This window comes from Typopeltis vanoorti, chromosome 2 (assembly GCF_054136105.1).
Source record: "Typopeltis vanoorti isolate ZY-2024b chromosome 2, IOZ_Tvanoo_1.0, whole genome shotgun sequence".
In the NCBI taxonomy this organism is placed as follows: domain Eukaryota; kingdom Metazoa; phylum Arthropoda; class Arachnida; order Uropygi; family Thelyphonidae; genus Typopeltis; species Typopeltis vanoorti.
Window position 1 is genome coordinate 159919036 of NC_143550.1, and position 16871 is coordinate 159935906.

The 16871-nt window shown below is 35.4% G+C and overlaps 1 protein-coding gene across 2 annotated transcripts in view; it reads right to left on the reverse strand.

Annotated features, from left to right (window-relative positions):
* Positions 1-16871, reverse strand: part of LOC150109573 (N-acetylneuraminate (7)9-O-acetyltransferase) — a 181487-nt gene that overhangs the window by 125017 nt on the left and 39599 nt on the right. For both annotated transcript variants that reach the window (XM_090409091.1, XM_090409082.1), the window contains exons 5-6: positions 15437-15542; positions 2737-2861 (exon numbers count right to left, since the gene is read on the reverse strand). In XM_090409091.1, coding sequence (XP_090265217.1) covers positions 2737-2861; positions 15437-15542 — 231 coding nt within the window. The remainder of the gene's footprint in view (positions 1-2736; positions 2862-15436; positions 15543-16871) is intronic.

Consider the following 16871-nt stretch of genomic DNA (forward strand, 5'->3'; position numbering starts at 1 on the left):
ATTCTAAAAATGCAATCTAAATGCTTCGACTATTTTCTCAGTTGTTGTTGCATCATAAAATATCAATGACCTCATTGATCCATGTTTTGAACCATTCTGAATTCAGAAAACCCACTAAAGTAGTTAATGCATACCTGAATTCTTTATCCTCAGCATTTGTTGACAATGACATATAAAGTCATTAAGTGATATTAGCAGGAAAAATAAAATAAAATCAGCTAACATCTTTTATTCCTTTATAGAGAGTAGGTGATGCCGTTTTAGCCTTATCTAAACTTTTGGAGACTGAGTAGGCATTTCAATTACTGCTGGTGGCCAATCAGAAATAGCTGATCCAAGACTATCACTAATTTTAAGCAGCATCCAGTGAAGAGACAGCTAATAAGTGCTACCATGCCACCATCTCATAGTCCCAAACTCTAACACAATATTTTAAATGTCTGAAATAGTGTATGTTCTATGGTTGTATTACTGAGTTTACAGGACAGAAAACTAGTTTCCGGGTTTTAGTCCCCACCAGAGATCAACTAAATTCAGGAACTAGTTGAAGAATGGCTTAGAATAAATCCCTGTAGTTTGCAACAAGAATCAAACCTGGATCATTCTTCGGTTGGTCTAGTGCTGAGTGTAAATGCCACTTATGCTGAGCACACAGGTTGTTACATGAATTAAGTTTTTATTTATTATTTTTTTAATTTTACTTAATTATAGTTTTTATATTTTACATAATTCAGGTAAAATATTAGTGACAGAATTAACAAAAGTGCAAGTGTGACATATTAGGCAACTGTGGCATTCAACTCAGATTGACATATGATGTTTGCCTGACTGATGAGCCAGCACATAATTTTTCAAGTCCTCTGTGTGCACGCATGCGTACACATTTTCTGTGTGTGTGCACGCATGCGTACACACACACACACACAAAATGCATATTTTCAGCATATTAATATCTTAAAACATTTTTGATATCTTTAAGAATAATAAGGTTTAATGGAAAGAATACAGCACAGAGGAAATAAAATATAAATTTATTAGATCCTATATCTCGTCTCTGTCACAGAGACATCATCAGGAATACAATCTTAAAACAGTATAAGCACACATAAAATAACTCAAAACAATAAGTGGAAGGAAAATAGACTAAAAGCCTAAAGCATTTCAAGTTTATATTTGCTGAGGTGAAACAGTATTTTTTTTTCATTTCATTCTGTGCAAGGCATCCAAAGCTGGTCAACTAGACCAGACTGACCATAGTTTGGTTTAGCTGACCAGCAGATATATGTGTTCTTCTAGATGGATGCTGGCAGATCTCCTAGTTGGAACATAATAAGATACTTTGCAAGAAGATAGAATCTTGCAAGCACCTGGAACAGAGAGGGGAGGTGGTGGATCCTTAGAAAGGATAAGGCAGCCAGCATGAGATGAGGTTTAAAAGCAGTATAGAGATTATATTTTTTAAGAGCCCAGGCTATTTTTTTTTTAGGTGCTCCAGATATAGGGGGCAGTAATGGCATTATTGCAGTCTGATGGATGTGAGGAGAAAGGAGGAAAAACCAATTTGTTAATCTTCTTAGCACTATAACCATTGCCTAGAAAGTGTGGTGAATAAAGGAGAGTTCAGCTGACAGGGAAGCCTGGGTGGAACAGTGGTTGGAGGCTCGGCTGATAGGGGTATTAATAACACTATACTATTGAAAGGGGGAGAATAATGGGAAAGTTATATATCTATCTGTGTGAGTAAAGTTTGTATAAACTGAGAAAAAAAGGATGCCATTGTGAAGATGTGTGATTAGGGTGCCTAGAAAAACAGGCTATTATTTTCTTTTCTTATGGTGAAATGGATTCTGGGGTGCTGGCTATTGAAGTGGAGGAGGAAGGAGTCTAATGCATCTGTAGCCATTTGGACAAACAGAGAAAACATCATAAATATATCTTAGCCAGACAGAAGATTTGAGAACAGCAATACCAAGAGCATGTTTTTCAAAATGTTCCATAAAGAAATTGGCTAAAGGGAAGAAAATTCATCCATGACTATACCCTCTAGAGCAGGGGTTCCCAACCTTTTTGTTTCCTAGAGCACATTCTAAAATACCGGTAGGGCGACAGGCACCATCTATTTTTTCAAGCAAATTTTTTGAATTCTTTTGTTAAATGAATACATACAAAGTTTACATTATAACCAAATGTTTTATTACTTAAAAGTTTACATTATATAAAAATTTAAATATATATATGTAAGTTAGCGTGATCTTTGGCATTGCATTTCATTGGCCCGTGCTTTATAATTAGGAGAATATGATGATATTCCAGTTCTTAAACTGGAATGAACAACTTCGAATGCACGTCTACTTTACATTGTATGCGTTTAATACTCATCAAGTGTCATTAACGCATGCATCATATAGCATGCCATGAATTGTTGCGTGATTATTTCAAACTATACGGCACACGGTTAAATAGCGGCGGGCACACACAAATTGGTCGATGGGCGGCATGGTGCCTGCGGGCATAGGGTTGGGAACCCTTGCTCTAGAGGGTACAGCCATTTTTCTGTTTATATATGGTACAATTTTGCGATTGTATCCTTGATGTCTCTGTGACAGACAAAATATAGGATCTAAAAAATTATTTTATTGTTCCTCTGCTATATTTTTCCATTAAACCTTAAAATGATTTTAAAACAGCACATAAACATAAATACAAGACTGTTAAATAATAATAATAAACACTTACCATACACCAAACACCGAAAAAGTGATTATCTGCAATGTGGTAATATGTTCAGGACTGCTGCAGCAAGTACCATCATTATAATTCATATGATCATTGCAGTACATATTCAGAAGAATCTGAACAGCCTGTATAATATTTAAATATGCTTATTTCTTAAAACATGAAAATAATTTTCTAAAACTACATATTTAAGTAAATTATACTCATTCCTCAACTAATGAAATTAAGCTTTGTTCATTTTAATTTCTTCCATTTATTCTTTGTGAAGTCTGTGTGCATAGTTACAATTTTTGTATTGTATCCCAATGATGTCTCTGCAACAGACAAAATATTGAAATCATTAAATCTCTGTTAAATTCATTTCTTACCATCTTCATTTCATTAAACCATAACATGAGATTCAATCAGCACTTTAGCCAAAATACACAATAGTTAGTGTACAAGTTACAAAACACAAGTGGATGAGTAATTTAATTCACAAGGTTGATGAGTGGCTACCATCTTATAGTGTGCAACTCCATGAATCCCACAGATGCAATACAGAACTGCTGGAATTATATATTCCAAGTAGCATTTTATTATAACCTTGTAGAAAAATTTAAAGTCAAATTTATGTGTTGAGTGTTATGTAAAACAGGTGGTTGCACTTTAAATCACAATGAAAATAGCATTTTAAAATTTTTCCATCACAATTTTTGTCAAAAAATTATCATCCATCTTTTCCACCATCTTTTTGTTTATAGATTTTCAATGGGTAGATGGCTGGGGGTAAATAATCTAACTTCGTTTCATTTAAGATTTTATTCATTTAATAATAATAACAGTTTATATAAAGAGGATTATTACAGACTGAAGTCATGCTTCTCACTTTTTCTTTTTCCATTGATTGCACATATACATAAATATTCAGACAAGCATTCATATATACAAGTTCCTCAAACAACAACACTAATTCTATTAAGGTTTTGTTTGATATCATTACTCCATCTCATTCGGAGCATAACACCTTTGGGATCACTTACATGGCTGACCACTTCTACAATGTCTCATTTGTTAAAGAATGGTCGGCAAGACAAAATTTTGTCCAGAATTAAAGATTGCGATTAATAAATCTCTCAAAACAAAACAAAAAATTCTTCTCTACATCAAGTTGAGACCCATAAAATTTCTTTAAGAAGTGAACAAGGAAGCTTCCCAAGATACTACCACTTAAACACCATTGATCAAAAAGCATCATGCCTCCAATTTACACAATGTCCACATCTTGGCAAAACAGAGAACCAGACTATGACATATTTCAAGTTTTGTTTTTACTGCTATTCTACTGCCTTTCAAAATTTTGGCCACTCCAGAAGCCATTCCTAATCTTCTACTTGCTAAAATCAGTTACCAAGATAAATGAAGTGAGATACTCTATGGCACACATTCAAGGAATACAATGACTTATCTTTATCATTTGTTTTCATTTCATACTTTGTATTTCTCCAATACTGATAAGCTTGGATAATCTCTGGCATCATCTACTGTAAGCAATAATGGAATTAATTTCTCCCAAATTATTTGTGAATGAGGCCACATCATCATCATCAGTATAATCCAAGTCAGATTTAAGATTCTTAGACCACTTTAATCCTCAGTTCCTTTGCTTGTTCATCGTGAAATCAGTTACAATACTGAACACAAGGTTGAAGAAGACACACCACTCCAATTTAAACTATTCACATGTTTTATCAACTTAAACACCATCATCAAATTCCTGCCATGTACCATCAAGGGATGTACAGGATATGATAGTACCACATGAAAAATTTACATCATTACTAACTTCCTATCCACAATTTTCCTCCAAATCAGTCTGTTACTTGTCAAGACTCCAACATTATCAAATCTTATATAATCAAAATACAAAACGATGGTACAACATGACAGAATTTCAACTCAAACACAAGCCTCATTTTTAATATACAAAGCAGCCATAATGCTAATAAGTTTGTCCTGCATTTCATAAACTCTTACAAATTGAAGTCAACAGAACATGTGACCACAGGTTTCTGAAATTGTAAACATCGAAATATAGTGAAAATTCATATTCCATATCTAAGATGCTTGTCAACAAGGTCCTTTATCCTGCTGAAGATGACAAGCAAAGAACCTTACTTGAAAAAGAACAATAAGCTAATTTACCTATAATTCTTACACTATGCAAATACAATTACCTTTCTTAAAAATAAGCACTATTATACTGTAGCTGAAGTCCCTAGGGACTTTATCAGTTTGATAGAAAATGTTCAGAATCTCAGGCAACCAAGTCGCTATACTCTCCCCACCTCCCTTTAACATTTCTTCAGTATTTCATCATAATGATGATGAAATACAAGTATTTCTAGTTAATCTAACCTCAGAATCGATATCAGATTGAAAAGTCGAACTAGTCTGATTACCAAGGTAAGCAGGATCACAAGATTGAATATTGTTTAAAAGATTAAAAATGCTCTGTCCACCTTGTCATGATGGCATCTTGTCCTTTACCATTTTCTCTCTCTCTCCTGATACATAACTTATTAATAACTTTATATAATCCTTTGAAACTGTTCTCTTTAGCTGCATTCTGTGCTCTTTTTTTTTTTAAATTAATTTCCCTATATTTGTTGTTCATTATTCAGATGCTGTTAGCTTCTACCTGCATTAACTTCTTTCAGTCAGCAATTAACTGCCGCTGCACCTCACTGCACAACCAATTCTGCCTTTGTTTCTCTCTTTCTCAACCCTAAAACAGATTGCCTAGCTTTATGCACAGTCTGTTTGAAGCCATCCCACAAACACTTTTTACAATAATGATCATGTAGGATACCTCTCATAATATCTAAGCAATTCATCTGGTAAATTCTTACCAGGACTGCATATTACTATGATAATTTCAATAAACAACTTCCCTGTTCAGTTTAAACATATCATCCACCTATCTGCAAGCATAGGTGTAATATGTAATAGTTCAGTGATATAACATGTTTTGCATAATTTCATTTCTGAGCTTAAATTTTATTTTTTCATTTATTTAATTTTTGGTAATATTTAGTGTTTCATCTCTAAACAAAGATGAAACATTAGCGTGATCCTTCCACCTTAGATTAATTCTCATCCACACGTTCCTGAATGCTAACAATGTTGGTTATGGTTCAAGGATACATAGTGGTTGGTAGGCAAATATAGTGCTCCTGTAAAGTTAGTGATTTCTGTCTATTTTTATCGTGTTTTCCCTTAGAAAATTAGTGTTTTGTAGTACACTAGTGTAGATTTTCGTGTTTTATAGTGTATTTAGTATTATATCATATTTTTATTAAGATATTTTAATATTTAGTAACCATTTAAAATGGCACAATAACCACGCCAACGAGGTTATTGTGCACATGGAGGAGGTTAACGAAAATGAATTAACCGCCAAAATAGTGAAGTTGAAGCAGATCATCAGAGAGACAATGCAGGAATTGCAAAAAGTTGAGAGATGTTTAAATGAGCATAGGGAGAAAAAGAAAATGAACAGGAAAACAAGAAACAACAAAGCAAGTAAACAGGCAAGTCAGGAAATAACGAAAATCAGGGTAAGTAATGTTGTTAGTAAAAGAAAGAAGTTGTTTGGTATGGTGACTCTACAATAAAACACATAGATGGGAGAGTTATAACATCAAGTTTTCCAGGAGCGAAAATTAAAAATATCATCATCAAATTCCTGACATGTACCCTCAAGGGGTGTGCAGGATATGATAGGACTACATGAAAAATTTACATCATTACTAACTTCCTATCTACAATTTTCCTCCAAATCAGTCTGTTACTTGTCAAGACGCCAACATTATCAGATCTTATATTTCTATCGTCTAAGGCACTTTGTACTGTATCAATCCACATATATCTTGGTCTTCCTCTGGGTCGTTTTGCTGCCAACCTGTCAGAGAACACTTGTTTTGCTAATCTTTCCTCGCCCATTCTGTTTAAGTGACCATACCATCTGAGATTAGCTCTGCTAACGAATTACTGGATGCCGACAATGTCTAGTGCTTTCCTAATCTCCTCATTTTTAATATGATATTGCCAGCGATGCCATCTGTTCACGCCTCTAATCTTTCTCAGGACTCTCATATCTGCGGTCTCTAGTCTTTGGTCAAGTGTTTTACTTCTGACCCAGCTCTCAGATCCATAAGTTAAAACTGGTTTGAACACTGTCTTGTATACAGCTAATTTAGTGTTCTGACTAATTTCTCTCTTATTCCATATGGATTTATTCAATTGACTTCCTACCATATCAGTAGATATGATAGGAAGGGAAGTCAATAGACAACATAGACAACAGAATCAACATTGTTGATTCTGTTGTCTATCATCATCATCAAATTCCGGACATTTACCCTCAAGGGGTGTACAGGATATGATAGTACTACATGAAAAAAAAAAATTACATCATTATTAATTTCCTATCTACAATTTTCCTCCAAATCAGCCTGTTACTTGTCATCACTCCAACCTTATCAGATCTTATATTTCTATCGCCTAAGGCACTTTGTACCGTATCAATCCACCTATATCTTAGTCTTCCTCTGGGTCGTTTTGCTGCCGACCTGGCAGGGAACACTTGTTTTGCTAATCTTTCCTCGCCCATTCTGTTTAAGTGACCATACCCCCTGAGATTAGCTCTGCTAACGCATTCCTCGATGCTGATAATGCCAAGTTCTTTCCTAATATCCTCGTTTTTAATATGATACTGCCATTGATGCCATCTGTTCACGCCTATAATCTTTCTCAGGACTCTCATATCTGTGGTCTCTAGTCTTGGGTCAAGTGTTTTACTTCTGACCCAGCTCTCGGATCCATAAGTTAAAACTGGTTTGAACACTGTCTTGTATACAGCTAATTTAGTGTTCCCAATAATTTCTCTCTTATTCCATATGAATTTATTCAGTTGACTTCCACCATGCCAGCTTTGTTGATTCTGTTGTCTATTTCTATATTTAATTTACCATCTTCACTAAAAATCGTGCCTAAATACCTGAAATGTTTTACTTGTTCCACAGGTTCTCCATTCACAACACAGTTGACATTTTCAATGATTCTGCCTATTTTCATTGTCTTTGTCTTTTTATTGCTGACCTTCATACCATATCTATTACAACAGCTGTTCAATTTAGTCAGAGAATCTTGCAGACTTGTAGTGGATTTATTTAGAAGTATAACATCATCTGCATAAAGCAAAGAGCTGACATTAACATCTCCAATTTTGATATCATGTTTAATACCACTTTCCTTCATAATGTGATCCATATAGATAATGAATAACAGAGGGGATAATGTACATCCTTGTCTCACACCAGATTTAACATTAAACCATCTTCCTGTACTTCCTTCAATTCTAACTGCTGACTTACAACTAAAATAAAGACTAAGTATTGCTCGATATAATGCCCCATTGACACCATATAACTGCAGCGTATTGAATAGCTTCTCTCTTGGCACCTTGTCATATGCCTTTTCCAGATCGACAAAACTTAAATACAGATCTTTGTTATATTCCCATGCTTTCTCGACTATTTGTCGTAAAGTGAAGATCTGATCCTGACAGCCTCTATTTGGCTTGAATCCAGCTTGTTCTTCACCAAGCTTTTCTTCCACAATTCTTCTCAACCGTTTCTCAAGTATACTTGCATAGATCTTGAAAGGAACACTCAGTAGGGAAATACCTCTGTAATTCTCACATGCAGTTTTATTTCCCTTTTTATATATGGATACTATGAGAGCTCTACTCCAATCATCGGGAATTCGTCCCTCTGTCCAGGCTTTCTGAAATATGCAGTGCAGCCACTGTAAGACTCTTATACCACCATACTTCAGCATTTCTGGTCGAATATCATCTACTCCTGCTGCCTTTCCACATTTGAAGCCTTTGATGGCTTTTTCTACTTCAAGTATGGATATGTATTCCTGACTGCATGCCTGGTCAATGTCTTTTACCACTGTGCTGACATCACTGCTTGTTTCATTTAGCAGTTTTTCAAAGTAATTACTCCATACTTCAAGAATATCTTTTTCTCCCGTTTTCATGTCACCTTTATCATCTCTAATTCCTTTTATAGCACTCTTTCCTCCATTCTTAAGCTTCTTCAACAACCTCCAGAATATTTTGCCACCTTCTTGATATTTATTTTCTATATTCTTGCCAAAGTCCTCCCATGACTTTTGTTTAGCCAGTTTTACACAGTGTTTAGCATTCTTGCATTTGTCTCTATATTCTCTAAGAGCACAAGTTGACTTATTTGACAGGAACTTTTGGTATGCTTTCTTCTTTTCCTTCACTGCCTCTTTAACTTCCTGTGTCCACCAGGGAGTGCTGATTTTTTTTATCCTTACAGACAACTTCACCACATGCCTCTCTGACTGAATCAATCAATGTTTTCTTCAGAGTTTGCCACTGATTCTCCAAGGTTTGATTCCTGTTCTCAAACTCTTTCATTTTTTCTTCAATAATCTTTGTGTATTTTAGTCTACAGCTCACATCTGAGAGCTGTTCAACTTTTATTCGCTTTAAAACTTTCTTACACGTTATTCTTTTCAATATGAAATTCAATTTTATCCTGCTCAAGACTAAATAGTGATCACTTCCAATTTCAAATCCTCTGTACACTCTGGTGTCCTGCACCAGGAAGAAAACATCACTATCAACAATAACATAGTCAATGAGACTTTTCTTATTCCTTGCCTCTTCTCTCCATGTGAATTTGTGCACATTTTTATGTTGGAAAATGGTGTTAGTAATAACCAGTCCATGTCCTGAGCAGAAATCCAACAGATATTTGCTATTATTATTAGCTTTGCACTTTTCTCCAAATTTTTCCAAAATGTTTTTGTATGTCTCACAATCATTTCCTACTCTGCTATTTAGATCCCCAACAAGGACCAACTTTTCATTTTTCATTGTGTCAGTTGCTTTTTCTAAAGCCTCAAAAAATTCCTCCACTTCTACCTTAGTAGAACCTTCTGTGGGACCATAGGCACAAATAAGTCTCATTGTCCAGTTCCTCATTCTCATATTTGCCCACATTACTCTACTTGAGACTGACTGCCATTCAAGAAGATTAGCCTCGTATTTTGTGTTGAATACTACGGCTACTCCTTCTTTTCCTTGATTGTCATTGCCTGAATATAACATTTTGTATTTATTGCTCAGAAAGATCTCAAAAGTTTTGGTCGATTTTGTTTCAGTCACCCCTATTATGTCGATCTGGTACTTATCTAATTCCTCAGCTAGCTCCATTTCTTTGCCATTCAGGCTTCTTACGTTGATAGTACCGGTCTTCAACTCTGGTGATGCTGAGTTGGGGTTTATTTTCAGATTTGTTCCAGTAGCTGACTTTTCGCTGTTCGCGAAAACGGGGGCCTTGTTTAACCGGGCGACGCCCCAGCTGGCATGAAATTTTGTCATGTTGTACCATCATTCTATATTTTGGTTTAACCAATAAGAATGCAATTTGGTCGGCTAAATCCCAAATTGCCAGCCCATCCTCGTCCGTTCAGTATCCAAGTAGATACCCAACAGGGTGCACCACGAGAAGGTGAGGATTGGACATTAGGTCAGAAGCCCTGGTCGGTTCTCCGCATTCCTTTAAAGGCTATGTGGAGGTCTCCTCTCAGTTATACAGCTTTGACCCTTTGACCTCCACATAGCCTTTAAAGGAATGCGTAGAACCGACCAGGGCTTCTGACCTAATGTCCAATCCTCACCTTCTCGTGGTGCACCCTGTTGGGTATCTACTTTGATACTGAACGAACGAGGATGGGCTGGCAATATGTGATTTAGCCGACCAAATTGTATTCTTATTGGTTAAACCAAAATAAAAAATGATGGTACAACATGACAAAATTTCATGCCGGCTGGGGCGTCGCCCGGTTAAACAAGGCCCCCGCTGTTTTCGCCAGGGAACCAGGACGAACAGCGAAAAGTCAGCTACTGGAACAAATCTAAAAACAAACCCCAACTCAAAATCACCAGAGTTAAAGATCGGTACTCTCAATGTAAGAAGCCTGAATGGCAAAGAAATGGAGCTAGCTGAGGAATTAGATAAGTACCAGATCGACATAATAGGGGTGACTGAAACAAAAAAGACCAAAACTGGTGAGATCTTTCTGAGCAATAAATACAAAATGTTATATTCAGGCAATGACAATCAAGGAAAAGAAGGAGTAGCCATGGTATTCAACACAAAATACGAGGCTAATCTTCTTGAATGGCAGTCAGTCTCAATTAGAGTAATGTGGGCAAATATGAGAATGGGGAACTGGACAATGAGACTTATTTGTGCCTATGGTCCCACAGAAGGTTCTACTAAGGTAGAAGTGGAGGAATTTTTTGAGGCTTTAGCAAAAGCAACTGACACAATGAAAAAGGAAAAGTTGGTCCTTGTTGGGGATCTAAATAGTAGAGTAGGAAATGATTGTGAGACATACAAAAATATTTTGGGAAAATTTGGAGAAAAGAGCAAAGCTAATAATAATGGCAAATATCTGTTGGATTTCTGCTCAGGACATGGACTGGTTATTACTAACACCATGTTCCAACATAAAAATGTGCACAAACTCACATGGAGAGAAGAGGCTAGGAATAAGAAAAGTCTCATTGACTATGTTATTGTTGATAGTGATGTTTTCTCCCTGCTGCAGGACACCAGAGTGTACAGAGGATTTGAAATTGGAAGTGATCACTATTTAGTCTTGAGCAGGATAAAACTGAATTTCATATTGAAAAGAACAACATGTAAGAAAGTTTTAAAGCGAATAAAATTTGAGCAGCTCTCAGATGTGAACTGTAGACTAAAATACAGAAATATTATTGAAAAGAAAATGAAAGAGTTTGAGAACAAGAATCAAACCTTGGAGATTCAGTGGCAAACTCTGAAGAAAACATTGATTGATTCTGCCAGAGAGGCATGTGGTGAGGTTGTGTGCAAGGATAAATAAATCAGAACTCCCTGGTGGACACAGGAAGTTAAAGAGGCAGTGAAGGAAAAGAAGAAAGCATATCAAAAGTTCCTGGCAAATAAGTCATCTTTTACTCTTACAGAATACAGAGACAAATGTAAGAAAGCTAAACAGTGTGTAAAACTAGCTAAACAAAAGTCATGGGAGGACTTTGGCAAGAATATAGAAAATAAATATTAAGAAGGTGGCAAAATATTCTGGAGGTTGTTGAAGAAGCTTAGGAATGGAGGAAAGAGTGCTGTAAAAGGAATTAGAGATGATAAAGGTGAAATGAAAACAGGAGAAAAAGATATCCTTGAAGTATGGAGTAATTACTTTGAAAAACTGCTAAATGAAACAAGCGGTGATGACAGCACAGTGATAAAAAACACTGACCAGGCATGCAGTCAGGAATACATATCCATACTTGAAGTAGAAAAAGCCATCAAAGGCTTGAAATGTGGAAAGGCAGCAGGAGTAGATGATATTCGACCAGAAATGCTGAAGTATGGTGGTATAAGAGTCTTACAGTGGCTGCTCTGCATAGTTCAGAAAGCCTGGACAGAGGGACGAATTCCCGATGATTGGAGTAGAGCTCTCATAGTACCCATATATAAAAAGGGAAATAAAACTGAATGTAAGAATTACAGAGGTATATCCCTATTGAGTGTTCCTGGTAAGATATATGCAAGTATACTTGAGAAACGGTTGAGAAGAATTGTGGAAGAAAAGCTTGGTGAAGAACAAGCTGGATTCAGGCCAAATAGAGGCTGTCAGGATCAGATCTTCACTTTACGACAAATAGTCGAGAAAGCATGGGAATATAACAAAGATCTGTATTTAAGTTTTGTCGATTTGGAAAAGGCATATGACAAGGTGCCAAGAGAGAAGCTATTCAATACGCTGCAGTTATATGGTGTCAATGGGGCATTATATCAAGCAATACTTAGTCTTTATTCGAGTTGTGAGTCAGCAGTTAGAATTGAAGGAAGTACAGGAAGATGGTTTAATGTTAAATCTGGTGCGAGACAAGGATGTACATTATCCCCTCTGTTATTCATTATCTATATTGATCACATTATGAAGGAATGTGGTATTAAACCTGATATCAAAATTGGAGATGTTAATGTCAGCTCTTTGCTTTATGCGGATGATGTTATACTCCTAAATAAATCCGCTACAAGTCTGGAAGATTCTCTGACTAAATTGAATAGCTGTTGTAATAGATATGGTATGAAGGTCAGCAATAAAAAGACAAAGACAATGAAAAGAGGCAGAATCATTGAAAATGTCAACTGTGTTGTGAATGGAGAACCTGTGGAACAAGTAAAACATTTCAGCTACTTAGGCACAATTTTTACTGAAGATGGTAAACTAAATATAGAAATAGACAACAGAATCAGCAAAGCTGGTATCGTGGGAAGTCAATTGAATAAATTCATATGGAATAAGAAAGAAATTAGTCGGAACACTAAATTAGCTGTATACAAGACTGTGTTCAAACCAATTTTAACTTATGGATCTGAGAGCTGGGTCAGAAGTAAAACACTTGACCAAAGACTAGAGACACAGATATGAGAGTCCTGAGAAAGATTAGAGGCGTGAACAGATGGCATCAATGGCAATATCATATTAAAAATGAGGATATTAGGAAAGAACTTGACATTGTCAGCATCCAGGAATGCGTTAGCAGAGCTAATCTCAGATGGTATGGTCACTTAAATAAAATGGGAGAGGAAAGATTAGCAAAACAAGTGTTCTCTGCCAGGTTGGCAGGAAAACGACCCAGAGGAAGACCAAGATATAGGTGGATTGATACGGTACAAAGTGCTTTAGACGATAGAAATATAAGATCTGATAATGTTGGAGTCTTGACAAGTAACAGACTGATTTGGAGGAAAATTGTAGATAGGAAGTTAGTAATGATGTAATTTTTTCATGTAGTACTGTCATGTCCTGTACATCCCTTGAGGGTACATGGCAGGAATTTGATGATGATGATGATAATAAACCGTATTCTGTCTTGCTCCTTGCTAAGAAAAGTAAGGTATAGAATTATCATACTAGTAAACAAGTAAACCTGTAGCCAAGGTGTTGGAGAGATTGGTTAGAAATAGAATACAAGATTGGGTTGATGGATGTAGAATTCTCTATGATGGTCAGCATGGATCTGTAAATGGTAGGTCTTATTTTAGCAATTTACTTGCATTTTATAAGTTAATGAGTGCATTAGATAGGAGAGAATCATATAGTGAATAATTTGATATCAAGAATTCTTTTCAAGAATATAGTGATATTCTTGAAAAGTATTTGATAGATTACCACATAAGTTGGAGTACAAGCTGCAGAGGATGGGAATAAATAATATAATGGTTAGATGGATTGGTAATTGTCTCTCTGAACAATACTGGCAGATTGTGTATGATAGAGCAATGCCTCAAAAACAAAAAAAGGGAGATAACCAGTGTGGCATGCCCCAGGGTTCTGTTCTTGGGTCCCTGTAGTTTAACTTGTTTGTAAATGATATATTATGTGGACTGACTTAGGATCTTCAGTTATTTGCCAATGATGCAAAGTTGGGTAGAATTATAAGTAGCACTGCTGATGTTAATTCACTCCAGGGAGATTTTAATAGACTTTTAACTTGGACAAAGGAGTGCAGATGTAGTTTTAATAGTATTTAACATTTAAGTGCAAGGTGTTCCATTTTGGAGTGCAGAAAAAAGGCTGTATACTATACTGATTGCACTGTACTGCAGGGAGTGAATGAGATTTGAGAGTGATGGTTAATAGTAGACTGAAGCTTAGAGGGCATATTGCAAGTGTTTTAAAGACTGCACATGATTAGGAACAACAAAGTTTGGTTAAAACTCCACAGAAATAAAATAACTGGTTAGCATATCATTTGGTTGGGAATGAGAATCAGTTCAAATCACATCTCTGATGAGGATTTTTTTTAGTAAGTTTAATTAGATCAGCAAGTTTAATTTGATCATGTACAGATGTCATAAGCTTTGAATTCCTAAAACTTAGATGTTTCTTCCTCAAAGAAAAGTCCAAGAACACACATACTTACATAATGGATACTTAATGGATGTGCAAATACCATAAACTTTTTAAAAATATTTTCAAGAATTTTTTCAACAAACAGGTATTTTGAAAACAAAGAATTCTCCTCCTCTTCTATTCACAAAATGTGTTTCAAATCATACAGTAATACATAAAATATGCCCAAAATGGGGGAGGGGGATTAGATAAATCACTAAACAGATGAATACATTCTTTCTATCTACTTCCTAGCAAGACAGAAAACAAGTGCTGAAGCAAATTAAATGTTAAAAAAATTTGAATTCAAATTACACAGAAGCTTTCCCTTTTTATGAAAAATCAAATAAAAGTATTATTGAACCTGAAGGAGCATTCATCATTTGACATATTAAATGGTTAAGTATAGCAATAAGATTATTATGTGCTAAAACATGCTTCAAGTTAGTGAAAAAGTTCTCCAGTGAAACTACAATTATTTTTAATATATGGCTTAAAACTTATAACTATGTATATAAACTGATTAATATGCTAACAAAATGATTACATCTGATTCCCTTCTGCCTATGATTGGAAAAAAAAAAAAAGCATATATTCTTGTTCCTAATGATAGTTTTTGCTTTCATATATTAATAATGAAAAAAATAATACTTACATAATTAAGAGCTACTTGTCCCATATGTAAACCATCTTCCTGATCATGATAATACCCTTGTGACACAAGACGTGAAGAACTCCACACATGTGCATTACTGTATCTCCTAAGTTACAAATAAAAGTTCTTTATTAATATAATATCTGATTACTTAACTAGTTACAATTTGCAGTTGGACATTTTGCTACACATAAAAAAAAAACATTATAAAAAAGCATTAAGTTTTGAAGATCTAGAAAAGCTTTATGGTCCTTTTTTCAAATTACAAAATTTTCTCTTAGCATCAAGGCGGCAAGAGAAAAGGTGTTCAGAATATAATAGTTATACAAAATATACAGGATATTATAAGAGCAATGCATAATCTATGTTAAGTTGAAAGTCAGCAGTTACAACTGACGAAAAAATGATTTTATGTAAAAGCAGATGGAATATGGGGGTGGGCATGATATATCCACAGCATACATTATCTATATGAATCACATTAATCATAGATAACTGAGAGATAATTACTTAAGGCAGCATGTGATGGAGGAGACTAGGGGTGGGAGAGTATTGGACCTGGTCATAGGATCAAAAGAGCTATCCATAAGAGTGACTATGCAGTCTTGACTTGGGAAGTTGTAAAACATAAGGAATATTCTACAAGAAGGGGTATTATATGTGAAACAACAAGGAAGGTGATTATGACATACTTAGGAAGAAGCTTAAATCTGTACCATGGCATAATATACTGCAGGATAAGGATGTTATCAGTGCATGGGATATAGTTAAGGTCTTCTAGAGGAAGCAGTATTAAATTGTATACCTCAGGTAAGGAGGGTGAATTTGGTAGGAGTTAGATGGATGAGTAATATCATTAAGCACGAGCTGCAGAAGAAGAAAATTCCGTGGAAGGTATATAAAGAGAAAGGTGACCAGCATGGCAAGGAAGGCAAATTCAGATTATGAGAAGAATTTAGCCGAGCAGACCATAGGAAATTGCAAAGCGTTATGTGGCAAGTAAGAGAAATAATCATTATGGAAGATTAACCTTAATGAGTAATGATGATGGTCACGAGGAGACAGAAGCAAATAAAATAGTTGAGTTACTGAGTGACCACTTTGCAAGGGTATATATCATCCTAGTGAGGTTAACTGCTTTAACTTATGTGACAGACACTAATGTGGGAACAGAGGTGGAAGAATTGGGGATGCTTAGGATATTGCAGAATCTCAATGTAAATACAGCTGAGATATCAGCTAGGTTTTGCAAGAATGAGCAAGAGAACTGGCAATGCCTTTGACTAAGCTGTTTAATTTAATTCTCAGGTCTGGTAGAGTTCCAATGGAGTGGAAATAAAGCAAAATTATTTATTAATTTGCATAAGGGATGTTCTAAGACTACAGCAGCAAATTATAGACAATCAGTATCTTAGGCATGGTGGTAAAAGTACCA